This window comes from Carya illinoinensis, chromosome 15, assembly GCF_018687715.1.
Source record: "Carya illinoinensis cultivar Pawnee chromosome 15, C.illinoinensisPawnee_v1, whole genome shotgun sequence".
NCBI classification, from domain to species: domain Eukaryota; kingdom Viridiplantae; phylum Streptophyta; class Magnoliopsida; order Fagales; family Juglandaceae; genus Carya; species Carya illinoinensis.
Genome location: NC_056766.1, coordinates 6000710 through 6022411, shown reverse-complemented (window position 1 = coordinate 6022411; position 21702 = coordinate 6000710). Strand labels below are relative to the sequence as shown.

The following is a 21702-nucleotide window of genomic DNA, read 5'->3' as shown; positions in this document are numbered from 1 at the left end:
GAACGGGTAGAAGGTTGCTTACACTCTGTTTTGGACAGAGTGATGTTCGTCTCTCAAACAATAGTTTGGAGAGGCTGCAGCAAGGGCTAGGCCATATCAATCACATGTGTGTATTGGGGATTGTTTAAAGTTGTAAGTTGGCTTGTAATGTGAATTGCGAGTCCTAATTGTAATGCCCAATTTCAATGAATGCAATATGCGTTTTTATCAAAAAAAACTAACATGCAGGCACATAATGTTCATGTTCTCTTTAGTAATAAATGACATCCAAATGATTTATTGCAATAACAACCAACTAACATGCAGGCGTCCTGCAGTCACCACGTCATCAGCATTTTATTTTAATTGATTTGTCAAAATAGAAATAGAAAAGAGGCAAAAAAAAAAAAAAATCGAGCTTAAATTCTCGCTTCTTACTCAGTTCGTTTGTTCATGTTGCAACCTTCTATTTGCGCTTACAGAAATTCTTGACTTCGTGGTGCTCTGGCGTCTTTGATCTCGGGTTAAATTTCATGTGCTCTGGTCTGAAGCTTGGAACTGATCTTCGATCTCACAGAAACTCCGGCGTCATGGTGCTCTGGTGTTTCGTGGCATCGTCTTTTTCTCAAGGTCGTGTTCGGCTTCGCAATGTCGTCTTCTACTCGAGCTGTTCCTCAACACCGAGATCTTCAAGTCTTGAAGTGGATCTGTTCTGGTATTTTTGTGGGTCTCTAGGATCCTCGTGTGGGTCATCTTCAAGAGGCCGTAAGCTTGGGTCTATTGTTTGCTGGTATTTTTATGGCCATAGGTGCGCATTTGGCTTTTTGTGATTGTTATGCTTGTTCACTAGCTTTGTTTGCTTTTTATGTCTTCCTAGTTTTTTTTTTTATTTTTTTTTTATGTGTTGGCAAGTAAGACAGGAAATTTTAATCTTGATGGATTGGAGGGATGAGAATATATATACATATTTATGGAATGTAGTAATTATTTGCTAATTATCAATCAGGAAGGGCTTCTGTTAAGGATTTTGTAAAAATATCATGAAGTTTTTTTTTTTTTTTGGTCCCTTCCTCTCCTCCTTTCCCCATCTTTTCTTTCCTCTCACTACTAGTTTGGTAAAGTAACTTACTTGTTGAGTATCAGTGGAATCCAGTCGTTTCAATATGTTTTTGTTTGGATAGTTGGAAAAGAACACAGCACAGTGACACAAATAAAAGGAAGAAAAAGAAATGTAAAGCCTTAATTAGAAAGACCAAGTTTAGAAGATACATTATTAACAAGACTAATGGTTGTGTTCATGGCATCCGGTCCACTTTATTTCTTTTTCACAATGAAGACCGAACGGGTCTTTCCTAGTACTTACTTCCTTTGTGCCAACTTCTTCAGGGTCTGAACAAGATGCTCCTCATTCTGAATACTCTGAACCCAATTTGCATTAATGTGAACTCGCTCAATGCTCTGCTTCAAGGTTCTAGCAATGGAGGACTTGGTACGGGTTGCAAAAAACTCCTCTATTTCTTTGGCCTTCTCAAATGAAGCAAACTGGGAAACAAGGCAAACCAAACCAGGAAAAGGAAAAACAATGAGCATTAACAAATGACTAATTAACTGTATTTGAATTCAACTTATGCATAGCTTGTAATTGAGATAAAATTGACAACAATTTGATACTTGTCGAATTAACAACAGGGGAGGGAGGGAGGGAGAGACCAACCGGTGAGACAATTGTACTGACAAAACGAGTCAGTAGATGTGAGGAACCCCAGACTTCTGAAATATGCTCCCAGTTAACCTGTAAATTCCAAATCATATATAAAGGGGACAAATCAAGGCATTAACAAAGACCAAAGTGCTGTGTTGCCCATCCCTAGGTGGTTTCTCCAAATCAACTTGTACCAAAAACCCTGTGGCTATTTTAGTGGTGAGGACACAAGAATAGACTAAAAGGGGGCTCATTGACCCAGTAAATCAAAACATGTCTCCCCTACCTTCATGTTATACATAAATACTTCACCAACATGAAGCTAAAAAAAAGAATGGTTATAGACTAGCATCATGGAATAACTAGATAGTTGGGCACCGTGGTCGGTTTCCCTGTCAGCTCAATCTGGCCCCAAAAAGCAAGATCAATCAAAAGAGTACTTATGTTTAGCTAGCAATTCCAATATCGATGTGCCTTCACTTGACTTTTCTGACACAAAATGCGAGATATATTCCAAAATATAAACGATCTCCAAGATATATTACTCATTTCACCTTAAGCATGCAAGCCCCATGATTCACTAACTTGTTACTTTCACAGACAACTTCAACTTCTCCAGACCAAAGTTATCTGATTTCAATCAATCATACCCGGAGAACACCACAGGCATTCGTAGCAACTCCTCCAACAAACTTGTCTTCTTTGGATTTGGGGATGATTTCTAATGTTACCTTTTTACCTATCTGATGTGTTTGTTGGGAGGGGGGTGATTTAAACCATGCAGAACATAGAAGCCCAGTTCCCCACATTTCTCTACCAAAACTATATAGTTCTTGTGTCTCTCCACTTTTTATCAGCAACAAATGCATGAGGTGCACCATGAAAGGCTAGTGTTTACTTAACCAGTTGTCTTCCTTAAATCAACATGCAAGCTCTTAGACCAGTCTGTTTATTTTTTAATGATAATTTTGCTCAATGCAACACATGTAGTGCATGTGCTACATTAGTGAATTGAGTATTACCTTCAGCCATGTCCAAGCATTTTCGCGTCCTTCTTTACTAACAGCAAGCCCAAAAACAGCATCTTGGCTACGAACCTAGATTAATGGGAAATAAGATCTGCGTCAGCGTCCCAAGCTCCATAAGACCATAATTTATCAAGTTGTTACAAAAAAACTTTGACCTCCAAAATTACTTAAATCTCAGATACCTCAGAAGACAACAAAAAGTTCATAACTTCAAGAATTATGTCGGGATCTGGACAAAATGCTAATGAACCTGCAAGTACAAAAAGATACACAATTTCAATACACTATAGAGACTCATATGTTCTGTCATTTTAAATAATAAAATTTTATTACTTAGAATGCATGTTTTCTCCTCGCTCAGGTCTGTCTCTCTGTAAACTCTCAGAAGAGATTCATAATTCAATCTATTTGAGGTGCTGACCTTCTGCATTACAGCCACATAAGCTGCCTGCAATCACAATCATCAATAAACTCCATTAGTTAAATGGCTAAATACTAGCAATTGACCAATGCTTCTTTCACTAACCTTTCTTATATCAGGAGGGAGGAGTGGTGAATTTCTGTCACCCAAGAATGCAAGAAAACGCCGATTTGCTTCATTTAGCGTCAGGTCATGTTCAAACACAGCAAGTGCATTCAAAATCTCTCCTCTCAGCATTGCATCTAGATGACCCTCCCCTTTCTTAGGCTCCCAACCAAGCATCCTGCGAAGGAGTTCAGACAGGAAAGAAAATAATAGATAGAAGAGTGAAATCAGAACGACCATTCTTGCTCAAAGGAAATTTCTGAGGGCTCATTATTGGGAGTATATTCAAATAAAAGATAGAAACATACATATACAAGTTTCCTATCGCATACATACAAGAAATATATACTCCTAGATCTTGGGTTAAAACTCTGTAAGCTTATACCCATACAACTTCCACGGGGAATCAAAACAATCCTTTAGTGAATGTAATTTTGTTTATTGGTCTTTTTATTCTTCTTTAAACCTGTCCTTCCACATTAGTAACTAAATAAATAAATGTCTCTTTATTGATACCAATATATGCAAGATGCAAAGAAAAAGTGACACTATCTGCAATTTATTTGCTATTAGAAGCTCTGAAGAAAGAAAAAAATGACTTAATTCTGAAAATTTCATATTATATGTCTATCAATATTAGCATCTTAATCACCTTTTCATATTATAATTATCCATTGTACAAGAGAAATGAAAATTTCATGCTATAAATCAACATAATTTTACTTTCACACGTTCTAGTACCTTAAACGAACCCATTAGTTAACATCCAATGGGGCTTTCCCACTCTACTGGAATATAATTGACTTCAAAGAGAACACCCAATGGCTTAAAACCAAGGAGAACATAGGAAAGTCAATCATTTGTATATAAGATTACTTACTCTGCAGTAGGCTGGAAAAGGCTAATAAAAAATTGTTTAACATAGTCCAGTAACTCAGGGGCCGCATCAGCAGCAATTGTTGCAACTTTATAACTTATCTGTCAATACAGGAACAAGAATTAGGACTACGAAAATAACCAATCCAAGCTTAAATAAGGTTAGGATGTGAGCATTACATTAATCAAATTTGACAGCACAATATATTCAGGTTCCCCCCTGTATGCACCCATCAAGGTAAGCAATGAGCTCAAAGACTGCTGGCGAGCCATACAAAGGGCAAATGAATCATCCAGAATGCCTGTTAAATGAAGATGTTGTTAAGTGCTCTTTTCAACCGTCAATGTGACACGCAAGTATGAGTGCAAATATCCAAAGTACCAAATCTGTCTGTTGGAGATAAGTATTTGTTCTCTATAGCATATCTGAGTTTGACTGCAAGGTCCTCATCATATTTCACCCTATAGAAACCAGTCTGATCCACATTTATTTTTATCCAGGCAGATGCTGCATCCCTTTTATCACTTAGGAATTCCTTGATATCAAGAGTTTCACTCTTCTTCTGCAGTAGAAAATTCTTTCGCACATCATATGAGCCACAACAGAATGTTATTGGGACAATCCATTGCCCATCCCCATGGGAACCACTTGACAAAAATTGAGACTGCCATTATTAAATTTATCTGTTAGAACTCAATAATTCCACCAGAATATTATCAAGTGAAACATGATAAAATGAAAGAGTTGCCTATGCATCTGAGTTAAGATCTATTATTTCGAGACCAAATGGATGAAAGAGATCAGACACAAGAAACCTGCTCGAAGACCAGGTTTTGATCTTTGAATTTCACAGAGACAACTGGGTATCCTTTTTGCTTTGTCCATGAGTTCATTAACTTGTTCACAGGCTCACCAGATCCCTCCTCAAGGGCAGCCCATAAATCTTGTGTCTTTGCATTTGAGCCAGCATATTTCTTTATATATGAAGCAAGTGACCTCTGATTGCATAAAGAAAAAAAAAAAAACAGCCAATTAAAATCAGGAAAAATATACAAACAAAAAAGAAGAGAATTAACTGACAGACAACAAACTTAATGTGAATTTGGGAAAGAGAATAAGAGAAAAAAAAGAAGAGTTTCTTCAATCACAAGAAATATCTTAACTTTTATAAGAAACATATACAAGTAACAAACCTAATTACCAACCTGAAAGCATTCAGCACCAAGATAGCTTTGCAGCATTCGGATGACAGATGCACCTTTCTTGTAACTTATTGCGTCAAAAATTTCGGTGCTTTCACCAGCATGATTTACCTCCACCTGAACAAATGTAACTTTAAATTGAGAGATACTTGAACAAGCAATAATACAACTGTCGAGTTCGCATTATGTTGGCATACTCCATGACCCAAAAAACACAAGGTCTAACTCTCAGTCTAGAAAGTTGTGTTCCTTGTTAGTGAAGACCTATTGCATGTACTTTGATGATGTCGTCACAGGCTACAATCTGAATTATTTCACTGCAAATGATTTAAAAACCTAAAAGATCTGCCTCGAGTTTGTTAGATTGAACTACATGCAGCCTAGGTAAAAAGATGTCATGAGTTTCACATCAATAGTTTAAGTTTTAGCTTTAAAATGAAAATTTTAATAAACTATTCATCCATTTCCAAAGCGTACCTTTTATGTTCAAATGGTGAACTCCAGCTATAAAAAGGTTGCCTTGTTCAAATAGAAGGTAAATTGATAATTCAGGGTCCCTTTGACATATAGTTCAATTGAGTAGTTTAGAAAGAACTATGATTTTTCAATGCAGAAGATGTCAGGAAGCAATTTTGAAAATGGTGCTCAAAGTGCATCGTGGACTCTACAAGTTAAGAAAGCAGGACTATGAAGGTAACAATTGATGATAAAGCAGAAATGGTATAGCATGTGTCTCACATGCGTTGAGTTGATCCATAAGTCTATGTTTCATTAGCCTTATATTCATTTTTTTAGAATAGTGATATCATTTTGCATCGACTGGATACTGTGGTTTTTTCTGTTTGGTCTTCTCCAATAAAAATTTATAAAACTCTCGTCTACCTTTTTGTGTGAGAATTTTTTTATCATATGCTCTGTTATGCCTTTTAATTGTGTTTATTGAGGATATATCATGTGCTTTATGTTGTTGGAATAAACTTGCCGTAAATATGTAATCAATATCTAGTAATTTCATTATGTATTGATTGAGTAGATGAGATAAAATTAACAGCTTGCAATAAGTTTTGGAAAATCATTACTTCAGTCAATAGCACCTATGCATTCCCACTCCCCCTCCTTTTAGGTCCAATAGTTTGCTAGATTGTATTTTTTCACTAATTTCTCCAAGAAGATAACACCCAAGAAGGAAAAAAAATACCCATGCAAAATTACCTCAATGGGATGGGACTCAGCAAGCCCATCTAGCTTGAGACCCTCTGTAGGTTCAGCAAGAAACTGAGTCCATACTTTCCATTCTGGGAACAAGCTGTCAGATGCTAAATAGCTAACCTACAAAAGTGCAATAATTGACAATGAAATCAAAAGCATGTGGTGTGATTAAGATGATAACATGTAGACGTGACAAGGCTACATACCCACGTTGCAAACCCCTCGTTAAGCCACAAATGAGTCCACCATTCCATTGTTACAAGATTGCCAAACCATTGGTGTGCCAGTTCGTGGGCTACAGCAGTCACAACCTTTATAATGACCAAAAATGATTTCGTGGGAGTAATTAGAACAACTGCACATTACATTTGCCAAACTAAATTCTAACAATAAGTGCAACTGCACATTACCCTCTGCTTATTGGCAGCCGCAGAATGCTGATCATCATAGAGCAAAGCAACTTCACGGTATGTAACCAAACCATAATTCTCCATAGCCCCAAAAGCCAAATCAGGGATTGCAACCATATCCAATTTGGGTAGAGAGTATGGCATGGCAAAGTATCTGTAAAAATAATCAAGGTTAATCCAAATTCTAGATAATGCAGCATAAGCAACAAAAAGTGGCTACTCAAGGGATCACTAGCAACCACAACCCAGAATCCAATTAAATGTATGTTTCAGTTAAGAATAGTAATAAACTCACCTTTTGTATAATTCAAGTGTCCTGACAGCAACACTCAACGCAAATTTCCCTTGATTTGCCTTGCCAACCTGACAGTATACTCGAACTCTGACCCCTGTACAGAGACGTATAATTACATCATCAAGAACAAGGGTTGTACTTTAACAAGAAACAATGGACATAGCGTATGATTTTACCATCTGATGTATGATCTTCCACATAATCAAACAAACCAACAACAACTGCCACCAAATATGTAGACATTATTGGTGATTCTTGATATGAAACTGTCTTCAGGTGCCCATCCACGTTTTCTTCAACAATTAGCATGTTGGATAGAGCCACCAGCTCAGATGGAAAATCCAATGTGATCTTGAATGTAGCCTGCAACACTCAGTGGCAGTAGAGAATGGCCAACTAAGCTTTTGTTTCCATTCATTTGAAACATAATCAGTCCCATGTTTTCACAACCCCAAAATTATTTAGCCATGACAATTAAAAAAATTACTAGCTTCATGAGAGGCACATTGTTTAACGGCATTTCCTCAAACATGCATTATTAAGTTTGTGAAGTTCTCATTTTTTCTATATTTGTGATGCATCATAAGATATGCTTTCAGCAAAAGATGCAAGAGATCGTAATCAGCTAAACATGAGAGAGAGAGAGAGAGAGAGAGAGAGAGAGAGAGAGAGAGACCTTGCAAGCTGGCTCATCCCAACAGGGAAAGCATCGCCTAGCATCAACAGGTTGAAATTGCGTTACTGCCATATTCTTCTTCTCACCATTATGTTCGTATGTACTGGAAAGCAAAACGAAGACTTATGAGGCATACATAGGTGACTAGTAAAATCGTCTCTTATCAGAAAACATAAGAAATTTAGCTCCATTGCTTAGAAAACCATGTAAAAGAAGATGCAAATAGAGACTTCAAAAATTGCGTATTACATCAAGCTAGCCAAAGATAATAGGACCAATATTACTTGAAGTTCTAGGCCTGTTTGTTAATCTCAATCAATATCACAAAATAGAGTTACGTTTTGGCCTGTCTTTCTTCCATCTTGTCTTTGTTCACAAAGCTCAAATGTCCTAAGGTCCATGAAGAAGGAACGCAACCCTGCTGCTGCTACAAAAAGCTACTCTATCAACACTGCAACAGAGGGATGTGCAGCCACTACACTGCAAAAGCTGGACCAGCAGCCACCATGATAAAGCATGAGGGACCTGCAGCATGCCTTTGGTGCCAAAGATGATCGTGCTACTGTCCTACCTTTTATGTACATTTTATACATTTCGCAATGCTAATTGTATACTAGAAATAGAAACTTAGTTGTCTTTTCTCTTTCTTTATCCTTTGTGTCCATATGGCTTGTATAATATAAAAGGAACAGTATGTAATGCAGACAGTAATTGAATGAAAAGTGTCAAGCATTTGGGCCTCAGCTGCTCTCTCGATTCCCTCTCATTCCCTTTCTCATTCTCTATTCTCTCAAGGTGAAATTCTAACATGGTATCAGAGCGGGTCTAACCTGCTCCCTCCATTCTTATCATCAAACATCACCTTCACATTTCTCTTCATCATCTCATCTGTAGCTTATTGCTCTCATGGCTGAAGCACAGCAAGTAACTCCCCCATTTGAGGACCTCAACAGCCCTTTCTTCTTGCACCACAGTGATAATGCCAACACTCTGGTGGTCACACCTCACCTCATAGGGCCTAACTACCTCTCTTGGAACCGCTCCTTCACCTTAGCCATTTCCATCAAAAACAAACTTGGTTTTCTGGATGGAACCATTAAAACCTCTTCACTCACCAACACTCTCTATGTGCCTTGGCTCCTCTGCAACAACTTGATCCTTTCTTGGATCCTCAACTCAATATCAAAGGATATTGCATCCAATGTTCTATATGTGAAGTTAGCCAAAGAAGTTTGGGATAAACTTAAGGCTAGGTTTGCACAACCTGATAATGTGCATATCTATCAACTACAACAGCAACTAGGGTCCATCACTCAAGGAACACAATCCGTGAATGACTACTTTACCCAACTCAATGCAGTGTGGGAAGAACTGCATAATTACAGGCCACTGCCCCATTGCTCATGTGGCTTGTGCACTTGTAAAACCTTAGAATCCATAGGAAAAGTCCAACAAACAGATTCAATCTTCAAGTTTTTAATGGGGTTGAATGATCCCTGTGATGTCATTAGAGGTCAGATTATTCTTGTGAGTCCCATACCTTCATTAGACAGAGTCTTCTCTCTAGTCTTGCAGGAAGAAAGACAAAAGGGGGCTAGATCCCTTGTGATGCCCCCTAGTGAACAATCAGTTCTGGCTGCTTACCATGGTCAAGCCAAGAAGAAGGACAAGACAGAGATTACTTGTTACCATTGTGGCAAAATGGGCCATACAAGAGAGAAGTGCTATCAACTAGTTGGATTCCACCCAACTTCAAATTCACCAAGTCCAAACCTGGGTACTCAACTAATGGACCAAGCACTCACTCAGCAAACTAGGCTACTGCTCAAAACCAAGAAAACAAAAGCTCGAGTGCCTCACAACTTCCCTTGACTGAGGCACAGATTCAACAGATAGCAGCACTTCTCAATGCTCAGACTTTTCAGCCCAACTCGAAGGAGAGGAACATGCCAACCAACCATCCTTGCACTGACCTCTAAACAACCACAGATGCCAAGCCTTCTAGCTATCATTCCTCCAACATGGCAGGTATAACCCCTCACACAGAAACTGTCTTACCAGCATGCCATCTTTGTCCTGCTAAAACCAATCAAAAATCACACTCACAATGGATCCTTGACACTGGAGCCACGGACCACATGGTCTACTCCATTTCACTTCTCACCACCATCACTTGTGAGAAACACACTCAAGTGCATCTTCCAAACAAAACATATGCTGAGGTGACACATATAGGCAATGTTAAAATTTCAGATAAACTCACCCTCACAAACGTCTTATGTGTGCCCAGTTTTACATTCAATCTTATATCTGCCAGCAAACTCACCCAAGATTCTTCTCTTTGCATCATTTTTCTTGAAAAATTTTGCTTCATACAGGACCTATCTTCATGGATGACGATTGGTCTTGCTGAATTTTCCAATGGCCTCTATTACCTCAGACCTCAACCCCCTTCCTGCCATGCTGTTCAAGGCCTTCCATCAAACACAGAAACTTCCAGTCAGCACACCAACCATGAAGACTCAAGCTCCAATCAACCACAAAACTTTGATCTATGGCATTTTAGATTAGGTCATGTACCCCACCAAAGGATGAATGTTATTCAATCCCATGTTCCTAATGTAAAATGTAATAGTGATATGCAATGCACAATCTGTCATTTGGCTAAACAGAAGAGAAAACCTTTCCATTTGAGTTCCATTTCCACATCTACTCCTTTTGAACTAATTCACTGTGACATTTGGGGGCCATACTCCCATCCTTCCATTCAAGGCCATCAATACTTTCTAACCATTGTGGATGACAAAACTCGAGTCACTTGGCTCTACTTAATGAAGTTCAAATCTGAAACTAGAAATATCCTACAGAATTTCATTCACTTGATTAAGAATCAATTTGATGCCAACATTAAGCAAGTGAGGTCTGATAATGGTTTAGAATTTCAAATGAAAAACTTCTATAATTTACAAGGCATTTTACACCAAGAAACTTGCATCTACACCCCTCAACAAAATGGGGTAGTGGAGAGGAAGCATCAACATCTCTCCACTGCCAGAGCTCTTCTTTTTCAAGCTTCCCTTCCACTCAAATTTTGGGGAGATGCTGTGTTGACTGCAGCACACCTCATCAACAGAATTCCTACACCTATCCTCAACAATAAGTCCCCTTACGAAACCCTCTTCTCATCTATTCCCTCTTATTCTCACCTAAAGGTCTTTAGATGTCTATGCTTTGCATCCACCATCAAGAACCATAGAAGTAAACTGGATCCTCAAGCAAGAAAATGTGTTTTCATAGGTTACCCCACTGGAATTAAAGGATACAAAGTCTATGATCTTGAAGATCACTCTTGTTTTGTCTACAGGGATGTGATCTTTTATGAATCATTTCTCCCTTTCCAACACCAAACTTTTGATACCACCCCACCAGCTCACAACTTGGTCCTTCCAATACCAATACAAGAATCCACCTCCTCTCCATTCACATCCCAACCTTCCACTCCCTCAACCCCTACTGAAAATAGCACCACTGAATTTATCTCACAAAAATGATGAACACCACTTGCCTCCATTCTCCTTACCTTACACACAATCACCTTCTTCTCCACAAATCAACACAACACCTATCACCCTTAGGAGGTTTGATAGAACTCGACACCCATCTGCTTATCTCCATGATTATCACTGCTCGACAGCTCATACCAACCCATCTTCACCTTCACTACATCTCTACTGCTCATCCTTGTCATCATTACCTCTCCTATAAAAACCTTTCCCCTCATCACCATTCCTTTGCTCTCTCACTCTCCCTCCTTAAAGAACCTCAAACCTACCAAGAGGCTGTTAAGTCTAAGCATTGGCAAGATGCCATGAATGCTGAACTCAAAGCATTAGAGGATAATGACACTTGGATAGTCACTATGTTACCTGAAGGAAAAAGGACAGTGGGATGCAAATATGTCTACAAGATTAAACTCAAGTCAAATGGTACAGTAGAGAGGCCTAAGGCTAGATTAGTAGCAAAAGGCTATACTCAAAGGGAAGGATTCGACTACCAAGAAACTTTCAGTCCAGTTGCAAAACTCACTACTATCCATGTGTTTCTTGCCTTAGCTACTACTCTCAATTGACACATTTATCAATTAGATGTACACAATGCCTTCCTTCATGGCAGATTGGATGAGGAAATATATATGGAATTGCCTCCTGGTTATCACAGTAAGGGGGAGTCCACCACCAAGGAAAAACTGGTTTGCAAACTCCACAAATCACTCTAAGGATTCAAGCAAGCTTCTAGGCAATGGCACTCCAGATTTTCTAAATCTCTTGCCTCCATTGGGTTCCAATCCTCAAAATCAGATTACTCTCTCTTCACTAGAAACAATGAGGATGGTTTCATAGCCTTGCTTGTCTATGTTGATGACATAGTCATAGGCAGCTCCAACATCAAGGAAATTGATAAAGTTAAGGCTCACCTACACTCTCAACTCAAAATTAAAGACCTTGGCATCCTTAAATTTTTCTTGGAATTAGAAATTGCAAGGTCAGCTACTGGGATACACTTGTGCCAAAGGAAATATTGCCTAGAGATTTTAGAGGATGCATGGCTCCTTGGGTGCAAACCAGCAAGCACACCCATTGAAACAAATCACAAACTCTCTCACTGAGCCTCAGACTCACTGAATGATCCCACAAGCTACAGAAGACTTGTGGGAAGACTGATTTACCTCACCATAACAAGCCTGACATCACTTATGCAATAGGCATACTCAGTCAATTTATAGACAGACCAAGTGAGGTGCACATGCAAGCTGCCCATCAAATTTTGAGGTATGTGAAAGGGTCAATAGGGCAAGGTATACTCTTCTCTCCTCAATCTGATCTACACCTCAAAGCTTTTAGTGATTCAGACTGGGCAGCTTGCCCAGAAACAAGGAGATCCATAACAGGTTTTTGTGTCTTCATTGGTAATTCCTTGGTTAGCTGGAAATCAAATAAACAAGCCACCGTCTCACGCTCTTCTGCAGAGGCAGAATATCAAGCTCTAGCCCATACAAGCCATGAACTAGTTTGGTTAATTTCCTTGTTGAAAGATTTTAACATTATGCATACCAAACCTGCCACCCTATATTGTGATAATCAATCTGCTTTGCACATAACCAAGAACCCAGTTTTCCATGAAATGACTAAACATATCGAGTTAGATTGTCATTTTGTTAGAGAAAAAGTGTTGGCCAAGGTGATCACTCCATTACATATTGCTTCAAGGTTTCAACTTGCAGACATTTTCACTAAGGCACTTAACACTGCAAGTTTCCAGTTTCTGTTGTCCAAGATGGGCATCTTAAATATCTATGTCCATCTTGAGGGGGAGTCACAAAGCTCGACTGTCCTAAGGTCCATGAAGAAGGAATGCAACCCTGCTGCTGCTACAAAAAGCTACTCTGTCAACACTGCAACAGAGGGATGTGCAGCCACTATACTGCAAAAGCTGGACCAGCAGCCACCATGAGAGAGCATGAGGGACCTGCAGCATGCCTTTGGTGCCAAAGATGATCGTGCTGCTGAAGCTAATTGTATACTAGAAATAGAAACTTAATTGTCTTTTCTCTTTCTTTATCCTTTGTGTCCATATGGCTTGTATAATATAAAAGGAACAGTATGTAATGCAGACAGTAATTGAATGAAAAGTGTCAAGCATTTTGGCCTCAGCTGCTCTCTCGATTCTCTCTCATTCCCTTTCTCATTCTCTGTTCTCTCAAGGTGAAATTCTAACATTTGTGCCCAGAGTTCTCTAGGTAATTGTCTTGTCTGTTCAGGCTTGAAACATCATTTTTTATCAGGATTATGACTTGGGTTAATTACTTGCAACATAAATATGGCTTTAAAAAAGAGATTTGCTGCTCCTTATAATTCTCACACACTTGGTTGATTCTAATTATCAAAAACTAAGAAGTAAGTCCATGTCTAATTAGGGCCATTGATATTTGATGAAAAATAAGCAATCTGAACAATCTTGATCATCAAATCTTAATTGATGACACATAGTATAATGTTTTGATAATTTGAAAATGCATTAATATATCTATTTTGATGATTTAGGGTATAAAATATACAATAAAGGTTAAAGAATAGATTATTCCCTTTAGTTAGTCTACGCACCAACAAAAGAAATTACATTAAAGTAGATTTTTTTTTTTTTAAATGAGAAATAATCTAGTCACAAAGTGATTACATAATAATAATCTTATAAACTGATATGACTTGATGTGATTTGTCATATTATAAAGTTAATTTTATTCTAAAACAGATCTGATAGATTACATGAAATTACATCAGTTTATAAAATTACTTTTATGTAATTACTTTGTAGGTGATGCAATCCAATTCCCAAATATCACATTTTCCTTCATCATTTTGTGCCTCAAATATCATAGGGTTTAATTTTCACACTAAAGTATCGCGATTAATTTCTTATCTTTAAAATTATTTTATCCGTAATTTTATATTAATTTAAGAGGAATAATATTTACAATTTTGAATATGCACGCCCCCCATATTCTATTTGAAAAAAGTGGAGTCTACTATTAAAAAATTATCCACGTGAAAAAAATAATAATAATAATGAACCCATTTTTTTAAATAGGGTCACGGGTACACATAATTTGAACATTCTAAAAATGTATCTACTACTCTTAATTTAATAATTAAAATTCATGTAATGGAGGTAGAATTGAAAAGGTCTCCTTCTTTTGTGTGGAGGAGTCTCTGGTCCAGTTTAGGCTTATTGAAGGAAGGGATGGTCTGGAGGGTGGGAAATAGGAAAAACATTAGAATTTGGAAGGATAAGTGGCTGCCCAAGCCAAAAACTTTTCAGGTTCAGACCTATACTAATACCCTGGATTCAGAATGCTTGGTGGAAGCTTTGATTGATGAAGAAAGTCGAGCATGGAGGGTAGATTTGGTGCAGGCAGTTTTTAATGAAGAAGAAGCAAAGATCATAGTCTCAATTTCTTTCAGCAAAACAGGAGCAAATGATAAAAGGATCTGGGCTGGATCTTCAAAAGGCAATTTTTTTGTCAAGAGTGCCTATTTCATGGAAACAAAGCTATTACTCAGAAATCTAGGTGACTCTTCATCAGGGAGGGGGAATGAGGGTATGTGGAGGGCTCTATGGCAGTTAGATGTTTCAGACAAGGTTAAAATGTTGATCTGAAAAAGTCTCACCAATATTCTTCCCACAAAGGATAACCTCTTTAGAAAGAAAATTGTTGATAGTAACTTATGTCCCATTTGTTTAAGAGAGACAGAAACTACATTGCATATCCTTTGGACTTGTCCAGCAGCAGCATACGTATGGGGGGCGCCAGGGGGGGGGTGTGAAAACAGCAAGTTCAGGAAGTGGAACTCTTCCTTTTCTGACTTTCAACATTTATGGGAGGAGATGGTTGGGATTTTAAAATTGGCTGCATTATTCTGCTATCATATTTGGGGTAGAAGAAACGCTTTTGTCTTTCAAGACCAGTTTATAAATCCTACCACAATTATAGTTATGGCTCAGGCTGACCTTTCTATACTCAAGGAGATCAAACAAAAGAACAGCATCAGGCCAGATGGGGGTCCTAATTCAGCAAGCTCAAACCAACAGTGGCAACCACCTACGTGGCCTTTCATTAAGGTAAACTTTGATGCAGCTTATGACAAAGATTCAAACAGAATGGGAATGGGGATTATCGTGAGAGACAGTGAGGGAGGACTACAAGCTTGCTTACCAGCACCAAGGGAGCAGATTTTCTCAGTATTTCAAGCAGAACGAGCAATTCTTCATAGAGCATTGGAGTTATGTGTAGAGTTGGGAATGAATCAAGTGATCTTCGAGGGGGATGTCAAAGTGGTTATAGATGCTATTAACTCCAAATGTGAAGACAATTCTTGGCTCGGCCAGGAGATAGAAGACATACAGCAATTAATGGAACTTCACCCGACTTGGAGGCTATCTTTTGTCTATAGATCTACAAACAATACAGCCCACACAGCAGTTAAAGTGGCTATCAAGGAGTTTGAAGAAACAGTTTGGCTAGAAGATGGACCCGAGGTGGTCATAACTTCTATTTTAAATGATGTATCTTGTATACCTCAAAGTTAATCAATGATATAGTGTGTCTTTCTTTCAAAAAAAACATTAATAATTAAAATTCATGTAAAACAAGGTGAAAAGTTTTTTAAGTATTATTACTACCTTCTATAGAAGCCTTTCATTTTGTCCTTCAAGGTTCCGTCAAACCCGATACTCAGAACTCCGGGCCCAATCGGAAGTGTCTCGGCGAACTCCAAAACCAAAATCTCATCGCCTTCAACCGGATCAATTTTCAAAGGCTCGAACACCTGCAGGAAAGTCCGTTCATTCATTCAGGATTAGCATTGACGACAGAACATTTGCTTTGAATTGCCTCTGTAGTCTCGAATTACTAATCAATGGTTGCGAATTGATAAATAGTAACTGTATTTTCTTTGTTCATTCTTTTTTTTTTTCCCAAGAAACTTCATGTGCAGGTGCAGAATCGAAATCAAGCAGTACTAGTACTAGAGTTAACAAGATACCTCAGAAACGTCTCGGTTGGTGAACATTACGGAGTCGACAGAGAGTTCGACGGCATTGAGGACGATGTACTTTGTGTCGTCGACGATATCGAGGTCAATAGCGACGGAGCCGGCGAACTTGCAGGCGTCGAGGTCCGGTTTGAGGCGTATGTCGTAGCGTCTCGGGACTGCGAATTTCGGGAGCCGAGGTTGGCCTTTGAACTGATGCATTTTTGTCTGATGAGCCAAAACAGAGCATGGAGAGGTTATATTTATAGACAAATTGTTAAATCACGAGAAAATTTTAAAAAATAAAATAAAGAAAAAAATTGTAGAAAGCTGGATTTATCAACGTACAACTTTCGGACAATTATTCATCACTTAAATAAAAAGCGTCTTTTAAAGTTGGCATAAATTTTAGCACACAGAGTGATTAAAAAAATAAGAAAGATGTATCATTAAAAAAAGTAGCTATGTATATTAAATGTGTAAATGTCATATAATTATTTTAAAAAAAATTAAAATTTATTATTAAAAAATTAATTTTTTTTATATAAATCATATATTTATTTATTTTTTAAAAAATAATTACATAACAATTACACACTCATAACTAAAATATCATTGCTCTAAAAGTAATGGGCACGTCGATCTCTTGGGTAAGGAGATAGATGAAATTGCTTGATTGTGATAAATAAATAGATTGATCTCACGGATTTATTCTTTAACCAGTAGAAGAAACGTCCTTTGCACGTTTGCCTAGTGGGAGCATAATTTATATGGTAATTATGTATATATATATATATAATTTATATGGTAATTATATTATATAAATATAGATGCTTAGGGCAATATGTACTATATATATAGCCAAATTATATACATATATATACAAACGTCTTATAATTAAATTTTTGTCACAAAATTTATTATCAATAAATCTTGAGGATCATCAATATTAAATTGTTGATAATATAAAAAAAGTCATAGAGGTTTTCCTTCCAAAAAAACATGAATAAACATATTATAAAAATAAAATAAAAAATGAAAAAGGCAGGTGTGTTAGTTTGCTCATTTTTCTTCTTAATTTATCCTAAGGCAAATACAGAATGTAAAATGAAAGAAGCAACAACGGCATGCAATCAAATAATCTAAAAATAATTCATGGCATTACTTTTTTTACATCGAACTACTACATGCAACCAAAAAATTGAATACATGATCAGAAATATTAATTCAAGAGAAATAATACGAAAACATTTATACTAAACCACAGCTAAAATTTAAGATAAATATGTCGGAGAATATTATCAACAACCAGGTGAATAAGTAAAATAATTATTACAAAATATAAACACCAGATTTTTTTAAATTAAAAGAGATCAAGAAATACCGAAAAGTAAGGGACCAATAAAAGACAAGTGAAAATGAAGGATTCCAACGACCGCAATGGACACAACTGAAATAAAGATATAATCAAGAAATATGTTTAAAAAAATATGAAAAACAGAATGTAATAAAAAAATATAATTATATTTATTAAGCTTAACTATATGAACATATTAGGGATAATAATAAATACAATAAATTGGAACATATTATTTACTTTGTAATACATATATGAATCAATTTGAATTATCAATAAACTATATTTCCTTGTGTTATTAGGTTCCATGCACAATTCATATACTAAGTGAAAAAATTAGATGATTTTGCTACAGAAAACACCCACATGCCCACCCTCTTTAAAAGCTTCTTATAAAATGATGAGGAACGGACCCATGGTATTTTACCAATTAGAGACTTCGGCAAAGTTACCCCAACCCCCTTCATTTTAATTACTTACTTTTGGATTAGTTTTCAATGTCTGTGGTTGAGCTATTTTCACCCATTTTAATACTATTGTTTGTAGTTAATGCTAGGGGTGAAAACCGACCTCATCGGCACGGTTTTTGGATAAAACCGACGCCGACCGATGAGGTGAGATTCGCCGGAGCAACCGACCGTAACCGGTCGATGAGAGAGAGGAAAACCGTCCGTATCTACTCCGGCGGTTCTCGGTCGGTTCTCGATTCCTCTAGCGGCGCTGGTGCTCGGAGAGAGTAGAGAGAGAAAGAGTTACAGAGGAGAGAGAGAGAAGCTGTGAAACCCAGGTGAATCGGGGGAAGAAGGAGATCAAAACGACGCCGTTTGGTTTTAAATCCAACGGCGTCGCTCTACTTATTTTTTTTTCGTTATTATAGATAAAACGGCGCCGTTTGCTTTAATACAAACGACGTCGTTTACATGTGTTTAATCATAACAGCATCAAACGACGCCGTTCTACTTAGTGGAATGACGTCGTTTTATTTAGGTATAAATTAAAAAATATATATGTTTATGTTGTCGGCCAGTTTAGCGGTTTGAGCCGGCCTCAAACCGCGACCGAACCGACGAACGTCGGTTTTGCTAAATCGTTGCCGCCCGCCGACCGGTTCCTTGGCGGTTTCGGTCGGTTCTGGTCTCCGGCGGCCGGTCTGAGTCGGTCACGGGCGGTTCCTCGGTTTCTTGTACACCCCTAGTTAATGCATAAATATCACATATTTTTTAAAATAAAAAGAATAAATATAAAATTTATATAAAAAATTAATTTTTTCAACAATACAAAGCTGTAACGCAAATAAAAAAAATTAATGCATAATTATATGTAAACATATGCATGCATGAGTGCTCCTTGGCCGTCCAATTAGCAATAAGATGACCTGAACCACACAATGAGCTTCCTTTAAATCGAACCAGTCTACTCTAAACTGCTATTAATTTATTTATTCCTTTGACTGCTTTTTACTCTCGGATACTCCCCTTACTTACGGCGCTGTTTTCACCAAACAAAAGGCTAACTTACGCCTGGCCATATAAATGCATCCTTAAACGACTCTCTCCCCTCATTACGCCTTCTTCCACTTTTCAGATTCTCTCTCTCTCTCTCTCTCTCACCTTTCTTCTTCTCATTCGAGATCTTTTCCCTTCCTGTCTGCACTATCTCTCTTCTCCCATCTTGTCCTCAACAAAGAAAAACAACATTCACCAAATCTGAGCTTCTATGCATTCTTGGCGTTTTTATCTTTTCGATTCATGTTTATTTTATGTTTTTTCTTTTACTAATTCTATTGTTGGGCATATAAGTTTTCTAATACTTGTTTTTTTTTTTTTTTTTTTTTTTTCATGTACAGCAAACAGTAAATCTTAATATTTTCTGGAAGTTTTTTTTTTTTCAATTTTTCGGTAAATTTTTATTTTCTCTTCCTTTCAGTAATTTTCCTGCCACGTTCTTGATTTTTCGTAGATGTGAGTAGTCTTGTTTTTTTCCGGTGTAGCTGAATGAAAAAAATCACTTTCGTAAAGCTTACAAATCTGAGGTTCCTTTTTTCAGATCTATAGAATTTTTTTTTCCTTCCGTTTCATGTATATTGGCTTTGTATTTTTGCTTCGTTTGATCTGTTTCTACACATCTGAGTTGACCTGCATTTTTTATTTATATTGTTTTCTATTTCCCTATAGATCCGAACAGATCTTTTGTCTGTGCTTATTAGTTCCTCGCATATATATTTTTGAAACCTTACAAATATGAGGTTCTATTTTTCAGATCTGCAGGAAAATTTTTTATTGGCTTTGTAAAAAAAAAAAAAACTGGCAGCGGTAGCTCCCAGCGGGATCCCCCAGCGGGGGATCTAGCATTTTCCATTTTTTATTTCTTTCATCTGTTTTTAGACGTCTGTGTTCCTACGGTTTTTCTATTTTCGATTAACGTTTATTTTTTGTTTTCCTTTTCCTAATTTTGGTAGTAAATTTTTTGCAGTTTTCTAATAGTTGTAGTAATTTTCTTTTTGTAGGGCGTATGAGTCTTCTTGTAGTAAATTTTTTTTTCTATTTTGCGGTTGATATTTATTCTTCCCTCCCTCAGATCCGCCACCGACATCCGCTCGTTGCCGCCCACGAGCCCTCTCCCTCACAGGTTCTCCACCACCGTTGTTCTCCTGTCGAGTTACTATGAACAACACCACCGAGGTTGCCGTTTTCATATCTGCATAATTTTTTTTTATTTATTTTTTTTTTTTTGCGTTTCATATATATTGGCTTTGTGCTTTTCATTCGTAGAATTTTTTTTCCTTGCGTCTGACTTGATCTAGTTTTCAAATCTTTACAATTTTTTTTTCTTGCGGCTGAGTTTGTCTAGATTTCAGATCTGCAGAAATTTATTTTTCCCTCGTGTTCCATGTATATTCACTTTGTATACCTCATATAGAAAAAATCTTTTTTTTTTTCTTGTATATGACTTGATATATTTTTCAGATCTGTATAAAGTTTTTTTTTTTCTTGCGTTTCATGTATATTCGCTTTCTACACGTTTAATCTGCAGAAAATTTTTTTTCTTGCGTTTGAGCTGATCTAGTTTATTTTGTTTTCTTGCGTCTAAGTTGATCTACTTTTCAGATCTGCAGAATTGTTTTTTCCTTTCGTTTCATGTATATTCACTTTCTTATTTTTCATATCTGTAGAAAAAAATTGTATTTTCTTGCGATTGTGTTGTTTTGGATATTCTCTATAAACTACTCATCCACGTGATCACATCCGAATATGCAAATATGGTTTTTATTTTGTTTTGATTTTTTTTTCCTTTTTTTTTTTTGGCTGTGATGCTGCATGCATATGCACATGCATACGATGTAATTATATACTGTAACAAATTCAATTATCCAATACTGACAGAAGAAAGAATGAAAAGCATACCTACAACTGCCGAGATTCGCGATTAGCACCAATTCCTGCCGAGATTCGCGATTAGCACCAATTCGAAAGACACGGACAATTTTTTTATTTTTTTAAGAAAGTGAGAATACACAGCGCACAAATGAACGGAGTGCAGATATTAAGTTTTAAATGTGAGTCAGACGAAGTGATAAGATCTAAGTGTAAAAAGGCAATAATATTTAGGCGGAGAAGCAAAGAGACAGCAAGCATAACGAAGGAAAGGATAGAACTAAGGGGCAAAATTGGAAATAAAACAGTGACAAAAGACCTAATTGTTTATCTAAAAGTCGGCAAAAAAAAGTTAACTAAAAGGATCGCAATTTCCAAATAAAACTAAGGGACAAAATGGAAAAAAAAAAATTAGACTAATATACTCTACGGATTCGCGTTTATAATTATCTACTTATAAATATCATAATTCATTAATC

The 21702-nt window shown here is 37.0% G+C and overlaps 1 protein-coding gene across 5 annotated transcripts; it reads right to left on the bottom strand.

The window, feature by feature from the left end:
- Window positions 1–1195: 1195 nt before the first annotated feature.
- LOC122295918 (aminopeptidase M1-like) lies at window positions 1196–21405 on the bottom strand. Of its 5 annotated transcripts, none has more exons than XM_043105193.1 (20): window positions 21254–21405; window positions 16505–16720; window positions 16143–16288; window positions 7905–8007; window positions 7405–7591; window positions 7229–7322; window positions 6934–7087; window positions 6730–6834; window positions 6527–6643; window positions 5318–5431; window positions 4928–5110; window positions 4494–4776; window positions 4292–4413; window positions 4116–4213; window positions 3236–3413; window positions 3043–3157; window positions 2892–2959; window positions 2704–2778; window positions 1694–1771; window positions 1196–1521 (listed from the first exon to the last, which is right to left on the bottom strand). In XM_043105193.1, exons 2-20 carry the CDS (start codon window positions 16712–16714, stop codon window positions 1339–1341), a joined length of 2613 nt encoding a protein of 870 aa, XP_042961127.1. In that variant the 5' UTR covers window positions 16715–16720; window positions 21254–21405; the 3' UTR covers window positions 1196–1338. The 5 variants fall into 5 exon arrangements, with proteins under 5 accessions (XP_042961127.1, XP_042961128.1, XP_042961126.1 ...); XM_043105194.1 differs by lacking the exon at window positions 21254–21405 and adding an exon at window positions 17877–18031 and having other exon boundaries at window positions 4494–4674; XM_043105192.1 differs by lacking the exon at window positions 21254–21405 and adding an exon at window positions 17877–18026.
- Between the last annotated feature and the right edge of the window lie 297 nt (window positions 21406–21702).

Coding starts and splice junctions, on each gene's coding strand:
- LOC122295918 (XM_043105193.1), bottom strand. CDS start 16,714: ATGCATCAGTTCAAAGGCCAACCTCGGCTCCCGAAATTCGCAGTCCCG. Junction 7,088..7,228: donor ACACTTGAATTATACAAAAG/GTGAGTTTATTA, acceptor TTATTTTTACAG/ATACTTTGCCATGCCATACT. Junction 5,111..5,317: donor TTGGTGCTGAATGCTTTCAG/GTTGGTAATTAG, acceptor TTATGCAATCAG/AGGTCACTTGCTTCATATAT.